Source organism: Coffea arabica, chromosome 10c (genome assembly GCF_036785885.1).
Source record: "Coffea arabica cultivar ET-39 chromosome 10c, Coffea Arabica ET-39 HiFi, whole genome shotgun sequence".
Lineage (NCBI taxonomy): Eukaryota > Viridiplantae > Streptophyta > Magnoliopsida > Gentianales > Rubiaceae > Coffea > Coffea arabica.
Genome location: NC_092329.1, coordinates 50,782,516 through 50,802,397, shown reverse-complemented (window position 1 = coordinate 50,802,397; position 19,882 = coordinate 50,782,516). Strand labels below are relative to the sequence as shown.

General features: G+C 34.8%; 2 protein-coding genes across 6 annotated transcripts; both read right to left on the bottom strand.

Moving 5' to 3' along the window:
* Positions 1-2,908: 2,908 nt before the first annotated feature.
* LOC113714343 (serine/threonine-protein kinase PBS1-like) lies at positions 2,909-10,363 on the bottom strand. Of its 3 annotated transcripts, XM_072068223.1 has the most exons (11): positions 9,847-10,204; positions 8,515-8,654; positions 7,258-7,355; positions 6,002-6,354; positions 5,186-5,638; positions 4,917-5,077; positions 4,019-4,092; positions 3,785-3,932; positions 3,483-3,632; positions 3,160-3,268; positions 2,909-3,022 (listed from the first exon to the last, which is right to left on the bottom strand). In XM_072068223.1, the coding sequence occupies exons 1-10, from the start codon at positions 10,055-10,057 to the stop codon at positions 3,191-3,193; spliced, it is 1,866 nt and encodes a 621-aa protein (XP_071924324.1). In that variant the 5' UTR covers positions 10,058-10,204; the 3' UTR covers positions 2,909-3,022; positions 3,160-3,190. The 3 variants fall into 3 exon arrangements, with proteins under 3 accessions (XP_071924324.1, XP_027093946.1, XP_071924325.1); XM_027238145.2 differs by lacking the exon at positions 2,909-3,022 and having other exon boundaries at positions 3,070-3,268; positions 9,847-10,363; XM_072068224.1 differs by lacking the exons at positions 2,909-3,022; positions 3,160-3,268 and having other exon boundaries at positions 3,492-3,632; positions 3,785-3,882.
* An 809-nt stretch (positions 10,364-11,172) lies between these two features.
* On the bottom strand, positions 11,173-17,889 carry LOC113715036 (2-oxoisovalerate dehydrogenase subunit alpha 1, mitochondrial-like). Of its 3 annotated transcripts, none has more exons than XM_027239185.2 (9): positions 17,157-17,885; positions 13,925-14,062; positions 13,491-13,673; positions 12,754-12,911; positions 12,556-12,655; positions 12,283-12,394; positions 11,925-12,064; positions 11,615-11,800; positions 11,173-11,511 (listed from the first exon to the last, which is right to left on the bottom strand). In XM_027239185.2, the coding sequence occupies exons 1-9, from the start codon at positions 17,412-17,414 to the stop codon at positions 11,344-11,346; spliced, it is 1,443 nt and encodes a 480-aa protein (XP_027094986.1). In that variant the 5' UTR covers positions 17,415-17,885; the 3' UTR covers positions 11,173-11,343. The 3 variants fall into 3 exon arrangements, 2 of the variants coding, with proteins under 2 accessions (XP_027094986.1, XP_027094987.1); XM_027239186.2 differs by having other exon boundaries at positions 13,925-14,084; positions 17,157-17,295; XR_011822528.1 differs by having other exon boundaries at positions 11,316-11,511; positions 11,884-12,064; positions 17,157-17,889.
* Between the last annotated feature and the right edge of the window lie 1,993 nt (positions 17,890-19,882).

The window sequence follows — 19,882 nt, the reverse complement described above, 5'->3', positions numbered from 1 at the left end:
AAAAAAAAGATACCCCCTAAGTGCCTGTTTGATAACATAAAAAAGTGCTGAAACTGAATTCATTCAGACATTCAGATGTTGTGGGTGTTTGATAAATAAAAATTCACCTGCTGAATTTATTAAGTGGTGCTGAATTTGTATGTATTTTTTTCAGCACAAGAATCGTAGCTGAATGCTTAATTTGATAAGAATCAAGAGATTTACTTCAACTACTTTATCTTATCTACCAAATATATCCCTGTTTGTTAATTACATTCAAAATCCTTATCTAATTAAACAACCTAATATTCTCTATTCAAAATCCTTATCTAATTAAACAAAACAACTTGATATTCTTTATTCAAAATTTTTTTTAACAATAGTATTTTTTTGCAGTAATTTCCATCCACAAACATTTATATTTTGATATATATATTTTTTGTGCAGATAAATATTATTTATGTGATGCAACTTATCCACACACACGTGGCTTTATGACACCATATCGAAATATATAGATATTGGTTGTCTGATTTTCGAAATATTTTTCGTCCAAGATCAAAAGAAGAACGCTTTAACCAAGCACATGCAAGATTGAGAAATGTAATTGAACGTGCTTTTGGAGTATTAAAAGCTCGTTTTTCCATTATCAAAACGATGAAACTATACCCTTTTCCCACACAAAGAAACATTGTCATTGTATGCATTGCTCTTCACAATCATTGTCATTTTCATACCTAACAATTTTAAGTTAATTAAATCATAGGTTCTATTTCCTTTTTGGATTAAAAGATAGAAGGACAAAATTGTACAATTTAGCTTATTAAGCATTAAGTTATGAATATTTATCAAATAGTATAAATAGATTCAGCATTAAGATTCAGACATTCATATATCTCTTTTCAGTGCTTAAAATTTAGTAAATTAATTATTTCAGTATTCAGTATTCAGAATTCAGAATTCAGAATTCAGATTCAGTGTTATCAAACGGAGCCTAAGTCTCATTTTGATAGTTTTGGTTTTTATTTTTTTTTTACACGGTTTAAGAAAAGTTAGCTAACTTTTTTGGAAGAAAAAATTTAACTCACTATCTTCCTATAAAATATCCTTATATTAAATGGAGTATGACTAATTAGCCTTATATTAAATAAGTTAGATTATCTTCAATAACAATCTATATTAAATAAGGGCATTTTAGAGAACTTACAAGTTAACTACATTCTTTAATTGAAAAGTAGATTATAATTTGGGACGGGTGAAAATGAAAAACAAGCCTATCAAAGTGGGAGAGTTGAAAAGATAAAAATGTGATCGGAAATTGTGTTTGTAATTAATGCAAGTGAAATAATAATTTTACTTGCAAGAATTTTTTGGAAAATGGCTCAAGCAGGGTTGATTTAATTAGAAAGGTAAACCAGTTACCAGATGAAACAAATAAATCAATTTAAGTTTTCTCTTGTCTTGCATTTCCTAATCAGAAAAATTTACCCTAGCAAAAGTAGACCCATCTTGAATTTCTGTGCTTTGGGAATGACTTGCCTTGGGCATTACGCAATGACATTCCTACAGCTCCAAGTAGTTATGCCTTGAGCATTTATCAGGACTGGTAATGTGTGTATAATTAGGAAACAATTAAAATGAATCAATTTTGTATAAGTTTTGTTTGTTACATACAAAAAATTTGTATAAAATTTTGATGAAAGAATTTTGGTTTGTGTGGTTATATATAGTAATTTGGTAGTTTCAATACTTAGGGCGGTTATGAATAGTTATATCGATAAAATGTGATTAGAGGATTAGGATAAAAATTAATTTTTGTAAGGATAAAAGTGAAAGTTCAAAAAGATGACAAAAAGTATTTAGGCCACCTATCATTGTTCATGCATTATATATTGTAATAAAAGATGAATGTTTATTATCTTTCTTTGTGCGAATCCATATTTGTGAAGTTCTTTAATCCTTTATCCATGTATTACGAAAATGACTGTTAGCACTTCTTAAAAGTCTCAGGTACTCCTTCCCTTCTTTTGCATTAGATGAAATTTCTTGAGAAGTACTAATATCATTTCCTATATGTTATATACTTTAAATTTTATCAATACAGATTAGGATTAACCTTATACAGTATGTGTTAGGGGTCGGATGCATGGACGTGTAAAACTTGAATTTTAAATTAAATTAAAATTAATTTGCATGAATCAATATTTACGTAGTGTCAACGCATAGAAGATTAATCCTATAAATTATCTTTACCTAAGCGTCAAATAAACATCTTGAAAGTTGAACCGAGTTGTAGGCCCAATTATAAACACATTAATCATTCAATCACAGGGCCGCCAATGTGTCCCGGTTTTTGGCCCGGCCGGTGACCATGAAAGACAAAACTTTACAGGAAGAAAATTTTTAAAACAATGGAATGAAAGTTAATAACTGGACATGATCAAATGTTAATGAAAATACAATGCCAGTATGCCACAGTAGCAGAGATAGTTTTTGCTAGCTGAACTAAATATGTGGAATTAGTTAAACACAGTTTAGAAAGTGTCAAAAACTCAGAACTCACAAATTTAATCCAAGCACCTTAAGGTACACTTTTTAATGCAAATTGCAACTCAACCAACCAAAAAAAAAAAAAAAAAAAAAGGACTGTCTGAGCACTTAAACAGTCACACTCACAAAACGTATACTGTGAATCTTCGCACTCATGATAAAGCTATAACAATGCAATTGAACATTTCTACAAAGGAGTGGGAGTTCCATGCTTTAGCCATTGTGACCAAGCATCTAAACCAGGAGAAAATAACAGACAAAGAGACAGAGAAACCAGAATAGTAGATATTTGAGTAATGAAGGCTGCATACGACACCCTTTTGAGTACAGAAAGGGCATTACAGCACTGAAGCTGCCATCATGTCTTTTTGCACTGAAATGGAAGGGAACAGATTTATTTGATTTAACATGCATTAACAGTTCTTGAGAAACAGTTAAGTGATCACTTAACTTGCAATCCAATCATCTTGACTCAGCACTTCTATTGGGAAAGCTGTGAGGAGCCAAAATTGCAGCATTGAGACACCATGGAGATAATACTAAAATAAACCAAGCTGCTATGTACAATAGACTTGCACCAAATGGTAGGATTTAAAATCTGAGTCTTAAAATATTTAGGACATTCAATACCAGTAGCTGAGGCATGATTTGTCATGCTTCATTATTTACTGAAATGGGGTACAAATTGATCTGCTAATTGATTAAGATGATCACTTTCACCTTCTAGAAGACGTAAAACCTGCAGTTAAATTTGCATATGGTTAGAGAAGGCAGAACGTTTAACGGCTGACCATGAAAATAAGTCATAGCATTCCATTGATAGATATAAAGATTTTCAAGCAAAACACATTTGTTAACCAAATTTGTACGACCATTTGCAAAGTAGCTTGAACCGGTGCAACAACTCCTAGATATGATGAACAAGATACTGAAAGGCATCGATTAGCAATTACCTCTCCCATTGTTGGGCGCATCTCAGGGTTAGTTTGCACACACAAATAGGCTGCTCGAACCATGAGATACAGTTCATATGTGTCATAAAAGTCTTGAATGCGAGGATCAACGAGCTCATGTAGTGCAAGCCTCTGGATCAGCGGTATTGCCTAAAATGCATTATGGAGAAGAAAATGCAGGTTAAAAATAGTTATGAAGAGGCTTATAGAAATAGCTATTTTCTTGGAAAAGATAAAGAAATTGCAGGTTAACAAACACAAACTGTATTGTTGGGAGCAATTGAGTCAATCAGGCCACCTACCCACTGTCTTAGGGAATGTTGCTGGTCTAGTCTATTTGAATCAACAACCTTGCGTCCCGACATAAGTTGTATCAGGATAATACCAAACGAGTATACATCTGTTTTCACAGAAACAATACCATTCTCAGCATATTCTGGTGCAAGATACCTGTATTAAGCAAAGCACCTCGAATTAATCTGCATGAAAGAGTACGGCAGCTGCACTGACATGTACCATAAGATCAATATACTCACCCAAGTGTTCCCAAAATTCTTTTGTGCATATTTCCTTCATCTGTTCTCCGTTTTGCAAGGCCAAAGTCACCTAGCTGTTTAGGGAAGGAAAAGCGACATGCATTATCCTCATGTTTCCTGACAGTTGAAAAGGAGTCCAAACACTGTTCTCCAAAAATTTTAAGACATATGAACTCCAAGCAGAAGTGCTAAGAGCAATCTGATTTCCAAACATAGGAAAGAAACATGAATAAGTGAACTAACTACATGCAAATGCTACTATTCTACATGTGAATATTGCATGCCATTCTACTGCACAAAAGAAAAAGGGAAAGAATTAGAGAGTGTAGCATAAACTGCAGTATAATTAAACAAACTTCTTCAAGATAGTGAAGATTCAATAAAGACTGAATTATGAATGGAATAATCAGAGGTCCTGGAGCATAATGCTAAAGTATGGAATGAACATTAGGTCAATATTGACAAAATTTAGTTTGTCAAATAGTAAATTGCATATAAAGGAAGCACAGAGATTAGGTTGTTCAGCAACTGTGATCCAACAAATATACACTCTTATGTTTTTATTATAAGAGATCTATATGATTCACACAACTAAAAAACTGAATTTCCACTGATTAAAGATTTCATTTAAGTATACATCAGGCCTGGAAGCGAGACAGCAAGCAGTGAATAATTCAGCTAGCAAGTGATTATCATGGTATTTAACAGTTCAAAGATCTTTTGCTTTCACATGATTAACTCAATAATTAATACTCATTCATATGAATGCAGGGCACAGGTACTACAAACCCTTAATGTAATACTTTATGTAAGTTTTCAATCAAAAAGCAATGGTGGAGCTCTAGTACCTCCAAAGCTGGCAAAGTTATTTGACATAAGTAAACTGCAGAAATTTTACCATAGGAACAAAGTCATGGGTGAGCAGTATATTGCTTGGCCTCATGTCACAATGAACGATGGGACTTCCACGACATTCTTCATGAAGAAAACGCAACCCTTTTGCTGTTCCAATGGCAATAGAATGTCTTCTATGCCACTCGAGGACATCTCCTTCATTATCTGTGCCACCATAACAGCATTGAACAGCATAAAAAAGGAGTTTGGATTTAACATTTAGATGAGGAATGTAGCTAGATAGAGTGCCAAAAATTTTCTATATCAACTTACCAAAAAGATGCCATTCAAGAGACTTGTTGCAAATATACTCATAGACCAAGATATTAAGGTTCTCCTTGCAACAGTAGCCTAGCAGCATCACTATGTTCTTGTGACGTGCAAAGCTTAGCACATATATTTCTGAAAGAAATTCTGCAAATCCTTGGGTGCTTGCTTCTTTCCTCAGCTTGGCAGCAATGAACTGCCCATCCTTTAGTCGACCTTTATATACATGACCATAACCGCCTTCTCCTAGTAAATTATCCTTTGAAAAGTCATCTGTTGCGAGCTGTATCTCAGAAAAACTGAACTTCATTGAATCTTTAATATCTGGCTTCGTTTTCATTCCACAACCAATGCAAAGAACAGGTGTATCATTGGATCTCTGCCCGCTAGGCTTTCTTCGTAATTTCTCAATTACTTGTGGAGAAATTGGAGGCTTGCTTCCTCCTTTGGCATGCCTTCCTGTTTACATTGTTAACTTATTACAAACAAAAAAGCCAAAGAAAAAGATGTTCATGGCTAGAGTTTTAGTAAAAGCGCCCACAATTTGAGCACAAAACATAGAAGAAGCAATATGCATATGAAACAAACGCTTTCTTTTATAATTGGTTCGCAAAAAAAGTTAAAAACAATTTCTTTTGGACTGTCAAGTTTCAAATAAAAAAAATGGACTTTAAGCCCCATCAGATGAGAACAAGGGGCAAGCTGTCAAAGAGGCAGTAATTTTCAATTTAAAAAATTTCCAAATCATATGAAATATAATGTTGCATGTAGCTCCTAAATTTGGAGACTTTGACATGAGATTACAGTAATTATGCTCTCTACCTGATTTATCTTCAGAATTTGGGCCAAGTTCGTGATGCGAGGATATGTTATGATCCTGAGGGTTGTACTTCAGAGCAGGTAGCAAGTTGCTTTTTATCCTATCAGAGTTTTCCAAGGATCCCATGGAGGGGGAGTAACTTTTGCAAGACATAATAAATTGCTCATTGTTCTCTTCATTTGGAGCAGCCAACAGAGGGACATTTTTTGCCAGGGAAATAAACAAGTTTGGCTCCACTTTATCTGTGTCACTAATAGTGGATGGTCTCACAACCACCATGGACAAGTTATCTTCGATGATTGCAACCTTGCAGGGTATTTGCTTAAGGTAAAACCTCAAATCTCGTCTTAGATGCCTGCCAAGATTGTATATGTTATAAAATGAGGAGGAACATGTAAGAAATACTAAAACAGTTTATCTTCAATTCCTGTCATATGATATTTTAGCAAATACAGAAATAATGCCAAAAAAATAGAGTTATTAGGGAAATAATATGTCCATAAAGGCTGGTTCTGCCTTCTTGACTACCAATTTGCAAACTTGTGAAAGTTCATTTCATTGCCTAATAAGAGATAAACAATCATCACCCACGAAAGTAAGTATAACCATTTTAGCTAAATATATGAGCATTTTAAGACATATTCATTCTCTAGAATTGTTATTCTATTCTTATTATTGCAGTTAAATCCCTTTCCTATGCTATCATGCAACCATATTTAGTCGATGAAGTGCATTTCTGCTTCAGAATTCAGACATTTCCTGTACAAACATTACATTAAGTGATCTACACCAAGTTCATTTGAGCATTTGAAAGCTTTATAGCACCAATAGAGTGCCCAACTTTGTCAATCAATTATTTTGCCATTTGAATGAAGAATGGAAGCTTCCAATCCATAAGGTACACCACCAGATAATGCTAAACCCTGGAATCATGTCTCCTTAACTTCAGTAGATGACAAAAAATGTTATACATTACTTCTGACACTGGAAAACAGGAGCAAAGATACAGTTTATGACAAGTTTTAGTTACATAGATCTACTATTGTACAGACTTTTGACTAGATTAGCTTCCTGGAATTAGGAACACATCAGATTTTCTTCCTTGTGTCCTCTCCATCCTTTTCCATTCTTCTCTTTTGAGCACATTGTAACAGATTTAAAGATGTAGCGCTCCGCATTTGGTATCTGATCGCAACTGACATCAAATGCGCAACAACTAAATTACATCTACTAGATATATATCAGTAAGACAAACTACCTATCAAGTATAACCCAAGTTGCATTGGATGTAATAACCTCCTGTAAAACAACTTTCCTTGTGGGAGTCCCAGCAGTAATCTTGACTTCAATGTCAACCTACATAAACAACAAAAGAAACTCACTTGATGGTAGAAAATGGGAAACTAAAAGACCAAAATGAACAATTCAAAAAATAACACTGATAAAACAGTTTGAACTAGCCAAGTAGGCGCAGTTAACATTCTTTGAAGTTTATTGCAATCAATACTGCAATTTGATTCTACTATTGCAATGTGACAAATAGTAGTATATCACTGTTTTGCATTTTGAATATTGAAACTCAAGGAGCTTCTACCAATACAAAAGGAGCTTCTAGGGTGAAGACTTTCCAACGCTGCAAAGATTCTATGTTATCAAACAGATGCCGGGAGACTCTAGGCCATAAAACAGATGCCTGAGAGATCAATTCACAAGAAATATGACCAATGCATCAAAAAAACAGGGCAGATTAACCGCTTTTTGGGGGACGATAAGATGGGAATAGCCCTCAATCTACAAGGTGAAAATCAACAAACAGTAGTCTGCTACCTAACTCTTTCAGGTTAGATAAATGACTCCTTTAATCAACCTAGATTTGAGGGCAAACTTAAACAGCAAATTAATGCCCCCAGGACCTGCAGATAGTGCCACTAAATTCCTAAAGCTCAACAATATGTTATTGCTTGAATACCATATCCACATATCTAGAGAAACTTGACATAATACTCCAAAACACATCTCACGTACAGACAAAAGCATGTTTTTAGACCTGTCAGAAAGGTTCTTCACCTGAAACTGTAGTGTTCTCAAATCATGGATTATCAGATTAGCTACAAAATCGAAACGGAAATGCACGGACAAAGGGAAATTAATGTAAAGTATTGTCAGTGCTTAAGAACAAGAATTTGTTTCATCTTTACACATTAAACATTATGAACATTACGAAGCACATTAAATCAACTTATGGCTAAAAAAAAAAAGCCGGATCTTAACTGCATATATCATAGGCATCAGAAATTTCATTTGGATTTTTCTCTTCAAACATTTCAAAATTTTCCTCTATAGTTCTTTCCTTCTTTTATTACTCAAAAGTTTAGAGTGCTTTAGTTTCATTGATCAACAATTCCAAGAGTCCATCAACCATTTGCTACCATTCTGCAACTAAGGTAGCAGGAGTAACTTGGCCATAGAGAAGTTATGCACCAGGTGAAAAGGAAAGCTGTTATGAGCATATTACCCCTTCACTATCATATTCTTCCGCACTTTTCTGGAGCAATCTTACACAAAAATCAACCTTGTTTGAGACCTCTTCTTCCACTAGACGCACGTGTGTAATTCCAAGCATGGACTCTGGGCGTGCTTGCATCTGATATCCCACTGGGTAAACACATAAAAAATAATAGTAAGTTTCAAGAACAGAAAAACAGAAAAGTAGCAGCACATAGTCAGTCCAAGTGGTTTCCTCTCATAAATCACAGTCTGTTTATTGTTTGTCATCTATAAAGAAATTCATTGTCTTCCGTTTGCTATCAAATTCAGTGATGAAATTTCAGATTTAAGTGATGATTAGTTTAGAAGTATTTCCCTAATTTGGGATACATTCTGCAGCTTTGGTAGTTGTTTAATTCCACATGGTATTGTAGCTGATGTGTTCTTCACACTTTACAACAATGAAAGTCCAACACTTACCAGATATATACATATGAATACTGAATGGATAATTACAAATGCAAGGCAATTTTCCTAATTGTTGTGAGAGCTAAAATACAGCCTTCATTCCCCAAATAAATTGGATATATTACATTCCTTAATGTTTGAAAGCCTTGCAACTTGTCGTTTTGGTTTTTTTTTGTCCCATTGTTGGATGATACACAAAAAAATGTAGCATGGCTGTTGTATACACAAATTAACTATCAAATGAAGCAGCCCCTCCAAATTCTACCATCACTATACTAAATGAAGCGTCAGCTGCAATCCATCCTTTTCTTTGGTGGAAGATATTGCATCGGAAAACCACAAAACTACCAGCCATTGAGTGCAGATTGTGCTAAAAACCATCATATACACTTCTAAATACTTGAAAACACAAGAACTGTTCCAATGTGGTCTCTCTCTCTCTCTCTCTCTCTCTCTCTCGAAAATCTGTCATTCCAAGATGCTCTCTTGGGTACATAACTATGACTTGTTTGAAACCATCTCCTCCAATTGCATGCATGAATACATTAAATATAACTACTAGATACAAGATAGTACTCAGTTTCCCAGTTCAGTGTTCAAGCTACCTACTTTTGCCTCTCGGATCCTTTCTTGATACCTGTTACTTGAATTTCAAAACCATCAAACACAAATTGGTAATTTCATTTGATGACATGCATCTCCAGAGACCTTTATGAAGTTCAATTGCAGTCAATTGTCATTCTGATTCAAGCAGCAGACTTACAATTGCAGAAAGTATGAAATGACTAGATCCCCACAAATTCAAAACTCAACTGTTTCTCCAAAATCAGTTAGAAAAAAATGAAATTAAATGGAATCAAAACTTATAACACACTAATATCAAGATGCTTACTAGGATGAGGAACTTTTGATAAAACTCCAAGAAACATAAGCGTATCCCCTCCATGAAGAATATCGCCCCTTGATCTGATACTGTGAATAGTATGGCTAAACTCTATTTCTGTTCGATCTTTCGTGGCATCATATGCTACAACAACTCTTGCAGGCATTAAGGGATGATCCTTAATGGACTCCATAGTCAAAGTTGAAGAAGTTGATGACATTTCTCACCCAAGAATTGCTTCGTCTTCTTCTTGTATAGTGCTACTTCGCCCATCAATACTAGAAAGCTTCTATACATGCTACATATAATGGAATCGTGCAATTGCATGGCCAAAAATGGGATTGAGAGTGAGCGTTTAGCCAATGGTATACTAGACTAATTACTTTTTAATGGGTTCTTCAAGAACTTTGGCTGAATCAATATGTATTTTTGTTCGAAGTTGGTTTGATCATTGTTAAACAGGAGATATGCTGGAGGATATTCGAATGCCTATGGCGGGAAGCGGTTGCCGTCCACGAATGGATTTAGAATTCGATTGAGGAATAGCACTTGAAGACAAGAACAAAATCCCATGTTGACAACTGTCTCCTCTGAAACTCCGACAAGAGGCAAGAAAATGGGATACGGGGCAGGGACGGTCATTAGAAGGACCCGTCCATCGACAATTTATGATCAAGATTTGGTCAAAAAAATTATATGATTCAAATTTTATCTTATATCTCGATTTTAACAACATGCATGAAGCTCATAAAATTTTGTTTTAAAGTTACATATTATTGAAAGTAATTTACACCATATATAAATAAAATTATACAATGTGCAAAATGCACATAACTGCCAGGAACGGTTGCACCTGCAACCGTCCCTGTCCCTTGTCCAAAAAAATGAAACTCCAACAACAGGGGAGAAAAAGAGGATTTTGTCTTGGTGATAAAAGAAAAGTAAATCTTATATAGATTCACAGCATATTATATATTATCATCGTTGGATATATAATGAACGTGTAAAAATTAAATTTCAAATTCAAATTTTATATAATTGTCATTCATTCAATACCATGATAATATATGTTGACAGTTTATACAGTCTCAATATATGAAAGATTAATCCATATAATTCCTAAGTTTGGATCCTTTAGTTTTTCAAAAACTATAAATTTTTTTTAAAAAGTACTCTAAAAAGTAGTCTAAATTTTTTTTAATGTTTAAAAAAATTCCAAAATATATTTTAAAAGCTCTACTATTCTTTAATATTTCAAAATATTTTCTAAAAATATTTCAAAATATACTCTAAAAACTCTGTTACAGTAAATTTTTTCAAAAACACCCCAAAAAATAGCTAATCTATTTGGATAATTGCTTCTCCATATGCAATATTTTCTATTTTCATGTACAAGAGTTAAGTTTACTGTGCATGGTTACAGACATGTAAATTACAGCTTCAGAGTTCGTTTCCGACACCCCAAAGCCACAATAACATTTGCAGAAAAAGAGGCAGAATAATCTTCTATAAGGGCACATCAGAAGGGTAGTCCTGTGGGTGTTTCTTGATAGTTTCTCCAAGTGATCTCTCTTGCTCTACAAGATTAGGAGCATTTTCCTCATACACATCCGTAAAAAGGTTTGCAATTGGAGGCTTCTCCTTGCGAGCTGCCAGTTGAATTGCTTCCATAAGCTGCAACAGAAGGTCGAGCAACAAAACTTTTTCATCTGAACGGCTATTGCAGTAGCATATTAACTGAAGAGCTATAAAAGAAACATGTGCAATTTTACTCAACCTGCTTCCTGATGTTGCTGCGAAATTCAGATTCATATTCATCAGTCCACCAGCCATTTCCCTGTACCCATTTCCTAAATCTGGCTACAGGGTTCTGAGCTGTTTTCCAGTGTTCAATTTCATCCACTGCTCGATATTTGGTAGAATCATCGGATGTAGAGTGATGCCCAACCCGATATGTAAGAGCCTACAGGTTGAATAACCATCCAGATAAATTATATGTCAATGGTATGGATATATTAATCTTTTAGTTACTTTCCAGGGACTAACAGATTGGCCAAGACATTAATCAACCAGACGTATGTCTTCACCTCGATCAAAATTGGTCTCTGTTCATTAATGGCCGTTTGACGTGCTGTACGTACTGAATTATAGACAGCTAGAGCATCATTTCCATCTACACGAATACTTCTGATGCCATAAGCTTGACCCCGGACAACTACACCATCACCTGCCAGTTATAATATGAAACGGAAGTAAAATTCTAAATGTCGATGTTCAACAAAAGTAAGAACGTGTGCAAAATTCATGAAAGCTCATAGCATGCCTTCTCATATTCATTTTCAATGTCGATTACCATTGACAACATAGTACTCTGGAAACCAAAATTTTGAAAGCCACTGTAATGCTAAAAGTACGAAAGGAGGTCAAAAAATGGATAAGAATTACTTCGGAACTGTTCTGTAATAGGAGTGCTAATTGCCCACCCATTGTTGCGGCAGATAAAAATCACAGGAACTTCCGTAACTGCTGCAAAGTTCAAAGCAGCATGGAAATCCCCCTGCCACAAAATTGAACCATCAGACCTCTAAACAAGTTGCCTTTGCACAAAGAAAGAACAGGGGAAACTAACAGAAAAATGGAGATTCTTAAAGTGAATGCTTTCAAGGAAGTGATGTGAAAATAGTGTCTCTTAGAAGATGGACAGCTCTCTATGATTACCTCACTGGTGCCACCATCCCCCATATAAGTGACAACACAAGCATCCTTTTTATCCATTTTTAAAGAATAAGCCACACCGGCTGCCTGAGGAAGCTGTGTACTGAGGAAGAGGGAATGACAGAGATCCTCTGAGATGATGTTCTTGAATTGGTTATTGTACAAGGCATGTAAGGTTTGTGCATCAAATTTAGTACTTACGCAATGGGTGATGAGACAGTGAAATAATTGTGTTTTTGAGATCCATAATGTATTGGCATTTGTCTGCCTTTTCCATAATCAGCCTCATTCCCAAAACATTGGTTGGCAAATTCTTGTAAGGTGAATCCACGCCATAAAAGTACTCCAGGTTCCCGGTACTGCAATAGATGAGATATTTACATTTTAGTCATTCTACTAGAAAGTCGCTTTAGTCCAAACCTATTTTAGCAATACAAGAGTAAAAGTTAGCCAGTTGGTTGTAAAATGGCCAGTTGCTGAGAAGTGTGCCACACGAAGTATCAACCTAAGGAAAACATTGTCAATAGCATGGAACTCCTCCTCCCTTTCGAAGAATCTTGCCAGGGTTCTTTCATCATTATACGGCCAAACAAGCCAACATTAGTGCAGCAAGCTTGAGAATATTTGTTCTAGCAGAAACTGAAAGCTGACCTAAAAAATAAAAAACTGCTTGACAGCATCCTGGAGATCATTTACAAAAACATTTCTCATATTAAACACTTCTGCTCTGGTCAGTTTCACAAGCCGGACATATCAGTTCAGGTATGACTCAAACTTTTACCTTTCACTCTTTTGGTTTCTTCATGATCCATTATCCCTTTTCTTCCCCACCTCACCCCCCTTCCCATAAAGATTATAAATTGTATGCATCTCTATGCTACTGTATAAATCTTTCATCTTTCCAAAATATCTTCGTTGGCTTGTAGCTTATTGCTTACCTGGGGTAATACAACATCATCAGGGCTAAGTGCAGCTGCTGATGCTAAGTTAATGGCCTCTTCTCCAGTTGAGGTGAGATAGAAGGATATTCTTCCCTGCCTCTGCGTCTCGTATAATATTGTGTCCATTATTTGAAGGGTAACCATTCCACTATACATTCTAACCGCAATTTCTTTGTTCACCTGGTGTATGTTATCTCAGGAATTAGATTGTGAACATCAACTTAACATAAGTATATTGAGTCTCGATCTCTAGACCAAAATAAAACCTCACATCAATACTAGTTTCCTTTTGAAATCATACTGGAAATTTTACCTTTCAAGAATTAATCAGAGGCAATATAAGTAGAGAATTCTGTAACATTTAGAGTTTAGACTTGGCAGAATAAATACACAATTCAAACAAGGATTCTAAATCCAAATAAAACAATTACCTGCTCAAATATGCTGCCTGCAATGGGGTAGCCATTGTCATCAAGGACGCGAAAACATGGTATCCTCTTGCCAGATGACTCAGAGGTGAAATTCATCCGGGAAGTGAATGCAACCCTTCCTCCAGGAAAATCTACAGCCTATTTTATCCAGAGTAATGAGCTGAAAAAAATTATACTTGGACCATAACCAAGGCTTGTCTCAAATATATTATTATCGTATTCAAAATTTATTACAGTTCTTGTGGGTTCCTTAAATCACGAGACAGCAATAATCCTTTTATTTCTCAAATTATGCATATTTCTGGAGTCCAGAAGTGTAAAAATGATGATGAGATAAATTAGTGTCATCATCAGCTAGTTCTAATAACTTCACTGACAACATGAACTTGTTCTTATGCCATGAGGATTGCTGGATCAGCATTATTCTTTATTGTCTTTCATAATCTCCAACCTTAATAATTAAAAAAAAACAAACAAACTGTTCCCAAACTAAAGCCTTTCCATTTCGTCATCTTCAAATGAAACAAAGCTGTAATGAGTGAGGTCAAATTTTTTATGTTTCTCAGGTCCAATCCAGCAATTTTCTCTATAAGCAGGGCAAAAGAAACCAGGTACTGGCGATTAAGTAATCTGACCAATGAAATTATTTGCATAAGCATCCTTGGCCCAATTATGAATAGCAACAATATCAGAAAGTTATTCTCCAACCAGCTCATTGTCATCATTATGGTCATCAGCAATAAAGCATAATTGGCTGTTTACAATCCAGGTAATCTCATTATCCATTGCCAACATTTTCACCTTATTACAGTCTCTGCACTTTTTTTTCACTTCTTGCGAATCATGCTTGCTACTTTGGAGTAGAATGGGCTTATTGTAGTGCTTGAGCACACAAAGAGACAACTACCGCTTAATTGTAGGTTATAGGTTGATTTTCAGGTGGTGATGTCTTGGCAAACTTTATGGCTACACAACCAAAAATAACAACAGTATACATGAATAATTAGCATCATGCGGAGACTTTTATTTATTTATTTATTTAAAAAAAAAAACAGTTTTGATCACTCTATGGGAAATTGAAAAGTTTTTACACTAAGGATACTAGTTTTGTTTTTTGTTGGTTTTAATGCCTTCTAAGTTAGTATTTGAATCTTGCATATTCCTAGGCTCCATAGGTCTCTTGGCGACCAAATTAGAAAAGCATGGACAGTTGACAGCCACATTCAAACCTTTACTTCCCATCATGAAATGTTCTTTCGTGAATTTAGAGTATAAAATGAAAAATTTTGCTTTTGTGGTACGAAGCTAACTTGTAGCAGCTACAGTTATGAGGCTGGTCAAGTTGTGTACGCCAATAATTTATAAAAAGACTTCGGGTTCATGAATGTGATGATATTCTTTTTCTTGTATAGGAGTTTGTTTACACAAACATAATGCTGCAAGTACAACAACGTAGTATGATTGTACACCAATTGCTAGAAAAAATACACCAACCGCAAAACACTGGACCATTAATGACTGTAACTCTACCAAGTCCCTCATAAATAATACTCCTGTCCCATTGAAAGTGTCATACTTTCCATTTTGAGATGTCCCAAAACAATTGTCATGTTAGAAAAGTCAAAACACCTTTTAGTCTCTCTTTCCAATACAGACCTTCTTTTTAATCATATGCATGTTACTATTCAAATTTAAATTTTGAATTTGTGGGGGTAAAATTGAAAAGAGAAGCACAAACATTACAATCAAAGCACTATTCTTACAAGGTTGGATTCTCCAAACATGACTAAATAAATGGGACGGAGGGAGTAAGTACTATTACATAGCCTAGAGTAGGCAGTTCCATGATGGTTAAGTCGTTGATTGATTTAACATTTAAATAAAGGCACTATTGGTTATTTCAACTAAGGACGTTACATAGGCTATTTTCTGTCAAGTTTCCATTTTACATAAAACCATAGGAGAGTGAAGTGAATATTTTGAAACGTTAGAGGGGTCATGTGCTAATAGACGAAACCACAGGGGAATTATACGTAATTTACCCCAAATAATAAGTACTGGTACATAGCCTAGAGGAGGCAGTTTCATGATTCCTGGAATGTAGTGCGGTTTACAGGAGAGAAACACGAGATGAGATGGATAGATACATCAACAGTGTGTACAAAAGGAGGGGCAGGAATATGAGGACCTGTTAAAAGAGGCCAGCCACATGTGTCACTTATTGCTAAGTACAATCAAGTTTATCTTATCATGTCCAGCAAGTTTCTAAGGGGTATGAAGTAGTCAAGTCTATCCAGATCTCTTCTTTTCTTTTTTGCTTTTATAATTTTCCTTAGTTTTTGGCTACCTAGACCAGCTAATTTATTCCACATAACCACCATTCTTGTGAGCCTGCAAGGATTTAGATAATGAGACACAGCCTTACTACTTAAAAACATAGCTCTTGTTTACAAGCAACTGCAATGGCTAAATTTTTTTCATCTCATAACAAAAGGTGAAAATTCCTCTCCTCTACCTGTCATTGATATCGAGCTAGACCATTGTAGAAAAGATCTAAGACTTAAATAGAAACTTGTGAGATATAGTACTTAATAATCAATCATTAGTTGCAGAGGTTGATTAATCACTTAATTTGTCGTCATCTTAACATCTTCTGCATTTTTTAACCCCTGTTCCAACTTACTAAATCTTTGACTTCCATATTGTTCCTTTTCTTTTTTTAATTCTTTCATATCCCACCTAGGATATATCTTTTTTATGCTTGCATAGATTGATTCTTCAAGAAATCCAATACAGGCATAGAGGTAAACCTTACAGATGTAGCTTACAATTCATTTCAAATTTCTAGCCACATTGAATTGCAAAGCACACTGGTGTCCATTTCCTAAAGTACAAGAGAAGCTTAGCAGCTTATTATCCACTATTGGAATTATCCAGAGCTAAATCCATAAATTCTTTTTCATTTTTTTTTCACAAAATTACTAGAAAGAAGTAAAACAGAAAAAGCTAAATAACACACAAAAATTGTCTCTGCCACTCAATTGGGTGCCACTGACACCATCCCCAGGAGGCCACCAGCGTTAATTAAACATGATATAGTTTTACGCGAATATGAAACCTTGTGTTCATAGACCTTAACTGATGCTAAATCATTATCACAAGAACTGGAGAAAGCCATGCAAGAGCTCCAAGAATAGTAAAATTATGAATTCTAAACAAAAATTAATCTTACTTGATTTTCATCATCATCTTCATCGGAGGATGGCAATTCTACTTGTTCCCCAGTTTTTGAGGACTTGAACCGTCGGCCTGTGGCGGAAAAGGTGGCTGACTTGGTAGAGAATTCAGGCGAATTTTTGTACCTGAAAACTGCATCCCTTCTTGAATGCAAGAATGACCCTTTATTTCTTTCATGAAGAATTGTCAAGAGACCGATTCTTTTCCCCAGAAGACTGCTAATGCTTCTTGATTTTGACAACCAAAACGCCATTGAAACTCAGAAAAGTAACTCAAGAAAACAGCTATGTATGAAGATGGAATTAGTAGTGATTACAGTAGAATGAGATTTGTGCTAGTGATAACTGGTTTTTGCCAAAAATAAGGCTGTCCAAGAATTATTGCTCAGAGTGTTCCTGTGTCCATCCCATCATGGTTTTGGCGGTTTTCGTAGAGATATATTCATGACATATTATTGACACGCAACCATCGCTATCAGCTTAAAGGGGTTAAGGGAACAAACTGGACACAGGCAGCTAAAAAGGAGAGCAGATGAACCAATCCTAGTGTACATCTAACCAAATTGATTTGGCACGTTTGGGGAAATGTGTTGATTGAACAAATATATAAACGTAGCTGTTATCTAACCAAAAACAAGCAAAAAAAGGTTTAGTGGTTCATGAGTTTTAGTATGATGCCAAATCTGACATTGTGCAAAGCTAAACGCAACTCACCACGTAAAGTAATTCAGCATTTGAAAACGTGGATTTTGTCTTGGGATAATTTTAGAAACCTCCCTGAGATTTCGGACAACTTTATTTGGCACATTAAACTTTGAAAAATCTCACTTAACTCCTCTATTTTAAACTTTCTATGATATTTAAAACTCATTTCAAACCATGAGAATATCTTTTTGCACCAGATTAAAAACAGTACAAATAAGTTTATATGTAATTTTTAGCTTGTTATATCACTTTACTTTTCGAACCACTGATTGGGAAAAAAAATTACAAAATTTAAAAATATGTAAAAGATTTAAATATGTAAAATTTCTTAAATTAACTCAAAACATTTTACAGTAAAGAAGATATTATTTTTGTAACTTGCAAAAACTTTAAACAAATTTCCAAATTTTAACTTTTGATATTTAAAAAAAAAATACTGTATTTTGTCTAGTTAGAATAAACCTTCATACCTTTTGCTTTTGTTTTTCATTTGTTATAAATAGGGAAAATCATCCAAAACGTCCTTCACATTTGTAAAATAACTTTTTTCGTCTCTCACTTTTAAAAGTATAATTTTATGTCCCTTACATATTCACATCGATCAAATTTAGTCCCTAATTAGGTTTTCGATCATTTTTTGGCCGGAATCCATCATGTGTAAGGCACATGATCATTTTTTAAGGGTAAATTTATCAAATTATATTTTATATAATCTGATCTATAGTCCTCCACATTTTATAAAATAAATTTTTTCGTCCCTCACATTTTATAAAATGATTTTTTTCATCCCTCGCATTTCACAAAATGAATTTCTCCATCCCTCACATTTCAAAAAATGAATTTTCATTTCTCACTAATTATGTGTGTGAGGGAAACCCTAAAAAAATATATATATATATATATATGCGTGTGTGTGTGAATACATTTTGTTTAAACACATGTATATGTCTATTTGATGCGTGTGTGTGTGTGGTGTAACTCCCATGATGATCTGGAGCACATTATCTTGGACCATTTTGGATCTATTTTTTCCAGTTCAAAGCCATCTCCTGAGATAATTGATGCAGTTTTGCAAAGAGTGCACCCCAAGGTATCTAGACGAATGAATGATTCGCTTCTGCGAACTTACTCAACCTCTGAGGTAACACAAGCTTTAAATCAAATGCATCCTTTTAAATCTCCCGGTCCTGATGGCTTGTCCCCAATATTTTATCAGAAATTTTGGCATATTGTTAGTCAGGATGTAGTGAAATGTGTTCTTGAATTCCTGAACAACGGGCATTTTGATAATCAATTGAATTTCACTTACATTGTGCTTATCCCAAAATGCCAATGCCCATCTAATATCACTCAATTTCATCCGATTAGTCTATGTAATATAATTTATAGATTAGCTTCTAAGGTTATAGCCAATAGATTAAATAAAGTTCTTTCAGTAATTCTCTCACCCTTTCAGTCTGCTTTTGTTCCTGGTCGTCTTATTACAGATAATATCCTGATTGCTTACGAAGTTAACCACTCTCTTAAATCAAAGTCGGCAGGCAGGGAGGGATCCATGTCTATTAAATTGGACATGAGCAAAGCATTTGATAGGGTTGAGTGGCCTTTTCTGAAAGGAATGATGTTGGCTTTAGGTTTTCATCCTTTGTTTGTGTCAACAGGTATCTTGGGAGGAAAACATTTAGTCACCGTATTATGAGTGACCAACTAGTATTTATAGGAATACAAACCTAACAGATTATTTACAAGAATACACTTACTAATTTATTATCTATAATAATACTAATATTCTCCTAACACTCCCCCTCAAGTTGGAGCATATATATCATAAGCACCCAACTTGTTACAAATGTATTTCACCCTAGACCCCCCTAAACTTTTGGTAAACACATCAGCCAATTGATCTACAGACGGTACATGAGATGCCTTGATGACCCCGTCAAACAATTTCTCTCGAATGAAATGACAATCAACTTCAATATGTTTTGTCCTTTCATGAAACATTGGATTAGACGCA